The following is a 4,019-nucleotide window of genomic DNA, read 5'->3' on the forward strand; positions in this document are numbered from 1 at the left end:
CCAATCAAGATTTTTTGCAATATACAAATGAAGTACATTCCACTCATGAGCAACTATATAAAATAAATAGACCAATTAGAAACAAATTATATTGATGAAGGATAAGAATTAATTAACTAAAATAAATTCTTATAATTACCTCTCACTTTCCTCAATCTACCTTTCCCCATCAAGTACTCCCCTTCAAATCTATTCACGAAGTTGGGATCCCAAATGTGATCCACATGGATTTTGATAAAAACTTGGGAAGATATTCACTAATGTAAACCATGGTCTAGTAGACCATCTATCCCTCGACCACGGAACCTTCAAGATGTGCTCTCTATTGAACCAAGCCCTTCAAAAATTTCAAGTGCCTCTCAATCATCCAGATTGACCTAGTTGGTACAGGTCCACACAATTCAATCTCCTAAACTAGATGTATGAGGCAGTGTTCTTGTGCATTGAAAAAAGTTGAAGGTAGTCACTTTTGCATCTTACACAAAAGTTAAGGAATTTTTTTCTTCCATTTCTTTATGTCTTTTTTATCAATTTATTTAGATGAAAACCACCTAGAATATATTCATCATGTAAAAATATATTAATGAGACTAAGAACACTTCTAACCTCATGTATTTTCCAAGATCATATATAATGTGTTTGACAGTCATGTTTTCGAAGATGTGTGGAAGAGATAGAAGTAAAACGTACTAAAATAATGATAAAATGATCTTGTCAATATATTATAAAATAAAACAATCAAAAGTACATGATGTTTTACAATTTTTTTGTAAATAGAGAAGAACATGACTTACCTTGCCGAAGGTATGCCAATCATGCATTTTCAACCTTGACCCAAAATCACATTTCTCTGATATGAGATTGCTTATGTTTACAACAAATCCTATGGGAAATCTAGTTTTTTTTATGGCTTCATATATGGCATCACTTTGTTGTTGCATTAATAACCAAGGAATGATGCTTGTATTAATCTAGTTTCCATTGCTATTTGATTCAACAAAAAAGTTCAATGCATGATTGGATTCATCAATATCATTGTAAATTTTGACCAATTTTTATTTGTCACACCTTCCATTCAATATTTTCCATAGTATCTCTATTACATTTTTTCCAATATGCGTATCATTAAACAAATGCATGACTAGGAGGTGCTCATAGTATGAAAACCTACTAAATTGTGTAGGATATCTTTTAAGTCCTTTTGAAAGTTTCTCATTGATGCCTTGATGACCTTCACAAACATCAATTATATCTTTAGTAAAAAAAAAAAAAACAAACAAACTTTGTATTGAGACTCAAACATTTGAAAAACTTTAGAACACTCTGAATTATAAATGTTACTCTACAAACATGACAAATATGTTGAACACTTAATCATTTTATAATTGTTCACCCGAAAAAAAAAACAAAATTGAATGAGGTATATAATCTAAATTTATTAAATTATATAATCTATAATAGTTTAAAAACTAGTTAAAACTACTTTTACTACAATTACAAATGAGCAATAATTTCATAGGCACACAAAAAGGTCAACTAAAAAAGCCTATAAATTAAAATCAATTATTTATTATAGAAAAATATTCTTCTACATAAAAGAATGAAATGGAATTTTGAAATTGAGATCAACTGTTTATTGTTAGTTCAGACACACTTCATCACGTTGAAAAATAAATAATTTTCTGAAAATTAAAGCACACTTTCTTCATATGAAAACATCAACCAGAATTTTAGCTACAAAATTAAATTATCATTATATTAAAAATGCCAATCCCAATCCCACGTGTGTCAGTTTTCTCAATGCTCATCAAAAGCTGTGTCAAAAATACCCGTGGCAGAAAACAGAGAAAAAAGTCTAAGTTGAGGCCATTATTTAGTGTTCATCGTCTATATTTAGGGCAGAGAAGGGCATGCTTTTCCTAATGTGAAGACAAGTGGAAATAAAAACTTTTATCTTCCCTGACAATTAATTTAATACATCACAGCCATTTTTGGCAATTTGCGAAAATTGATTTGCTTCGCAGCTTCCCGCCCCCCGCCGGCACCAATTCTTGTATTAAACGCTTCGGATGTTTTCCCTCCCCATTCGAAAATCAATCTTTCCCTCCACCTTCTGAACGCAGCGCTTCAAGGGTAATTTGTAAAGCTTACCCTCGATTCAACAATGGCTTCTTCTGGAGCACCTGCCGAGGCCACTAAGCACCTGATGTGATCTCGGCTGAAGAAAACTTTCAAAAAGAGCCCTCTGAATTGGGGAAGGTACCGCCGGAAAGTTCTGCTCTTGTCGGGGAAAATCAAGCTGATGCCAAGTAGAGTTCTTTTCTTTTCTATAGTTAAAAGACTATTGTCAATATTTATATCAATAGAGTTCTATTCGTTTTATGAAATCCAAACTCTTTAAATTAATTCTAAATATCAAGATTGTTATAAATTAAAACTCTTGTTTGTATTGAGTGTAGGTCAAAATTTATCAGGTTTGGCTGGCAGTCCCGCATATGTAGCCCCTAAAGTTTTGGCAGGGAAATATACAGAAAAGGTGGATGTATGGGTACTGGTGTCATCCTCCACGGGCTCTTGATTGGTACCTTACCATTTTGTGGGGATTCTATAGATACCATCTTTGAGGCAATTATTACATTGGTCCAATTTTGGGTAGAGGCAAATACGGAGTTGTAAAGCTGTGCAAGAACAGAGTCACACAAGAAATGATGGCATGCAAGACTGTGCCCAGAGATTCTCCACAAAATGTATACAAAGAAGTGGAGATTATGCAACACCTCTCGGGTCATCCCAACATTGTAACACTTCATTCTGTGTACAAAGATGCAGATTCTTTGCATCTTGTAATGGAGATTTGCTCTGGGGCAGGCCTTGCTGATTCTGTGAAAAAGAGATGTTATTGAGAGAGGGAAGCAGCACAATTGATCAGACAACTGCTTGATGTAATTCAACACTGCCATGAAATGGGAGTTGTTCACAGGGACATCAAGCCCCAAAATATTCTTTTATCCAGTGATGGACAGATGAAGTTATGTGATTTTGGCATTTTGGTGCATGTGGAAAATGGTATGCCATTCACACTTTCAAATTAGTAGAGTTCTTTTCTTTTTTATAGTTAAAAGACTATTTTCAATATTTATATCAATAGAGTTCTATTCATTTTATGAAATCCAAAATCTTTAAATTAATTCTAAATATCAAGATTGTTATAAATTAAAACTCTTGTTTGTATTGAGTGTAGGTCAAAATTTATCAGGTTTGGCTGGCAGTCCTACATATGTAGCCCCTGAAGTTTTTGCAGGGAAATATACAGAAAAGGTGGATGTATGGGCTATTGGTGTCATCCTCCATGGGCTCTTGATTGGTACCTTACCATTTTGTGGGGATTCTATAGATACCATCGTTGAGGCAGTGAAAAATGTGCAATTAAATTTCTTCACTGATAAGTGGAAATCTATTTCTGAGCCTGCCAAGGATTTGCTTTCTAGGATGCTTTCAAGGGATGTTGAGAAGAGGATTTCTCCAGAGGAAGCCTTGAGTATGTATATTTTCTAGCTTTACATTTTTGGTATAAATTTATACAGTCATTCTGAGGTTTTTCTTATGCACTTTTCTCTTTCTTTTACAGTCCATCCTTGGATCTTGTATCATATAAAATCTGACTCTTTAAGGAGTCAAATTTGATGTTTCCATACAAGGTAGAGAGAAAGAAAGAGACAAAAGAGAAGTGTATATGCAAGAATTTACGCTCCTCGCTTGTTGATGCAATTGATCATGCTCTTTTATCTCTTTCAGAGAAAGACTGTAGACAACAAGAAACAAATATGGATCTTGTGGATGTTCTATGTGCTACAATTTCATAGATGAAAATATCCAAACATAAAAAGAACAGATTCAACATGGATGCCTATCCTTGCCTTGGACAGAGCTCTATTTATTCAAGATTTCCTCTTTGTATAGCATGTTGAATGCTGAATTGTACTGATTAGACTCAGCATATTCCATAGCTGATATTTGAG

At 33.7% G+C, this 4,019-nt stretch overlaps 1 protein-coding gene across 1 annotated transcript; it reads left to right on the forward strand.

Annotated features, from left to right (window-relative positions):
• Positions 1-2,568: 2,568 nt before the first annotated feature.
• On the forward strand, positions 2,569-3,555 carry LOC149543904 (serine/threonine-protein kinase PEPKR2-like). Its single transcript, XM_089795855.1, has 2 exons — positions 2,569-3,066; positions 3,242-3,555. The coding sequence occupies exons 1-2, from the start codon at positions 2,964-2,966 to the stop codon at positions 3,553-3,555; spliced, it is 417 nt and encodes a 138-aa protein (XP_089651981.1). The 5' UTR covers positions 2,569-2,963.
• The last annotated feature ends 464 nt before the right edge of the window (positions 3,556-4,019 follow it).

Source organism: Cupressus sempervirens, chromosome 8, assembly GCF_028749045.1.
Source record: "Cupressus sempervirens isolate cs-2001-9-10 chromosome 8, ASM2874904v1, whole genome shotgun sequence".
Taxonomy (NCBI): domain Eukaryota; kingdom Viridiplantae; phylum Streptophyta; class Pinopsida; order Cupressales; family Cupressaceae; genus Cupressus; species Cupressus sempervirens.

Coding starts and splice junctions, on each gene's coding strand:
- LOC149543904 (XM_089795855.1), top strand. CDS start 2,964: ATGGGAGTTGTTCACAGGGACATCAAGCCCCAAAATATTCTTTTATCC. Junction 3,067..3,241: donor TTTGGTGCATGTGGAAAATG/GTATGCCATTCA, acceptor TATTGAGTGTAG/GTCAAAATTTATCAGGTTTG.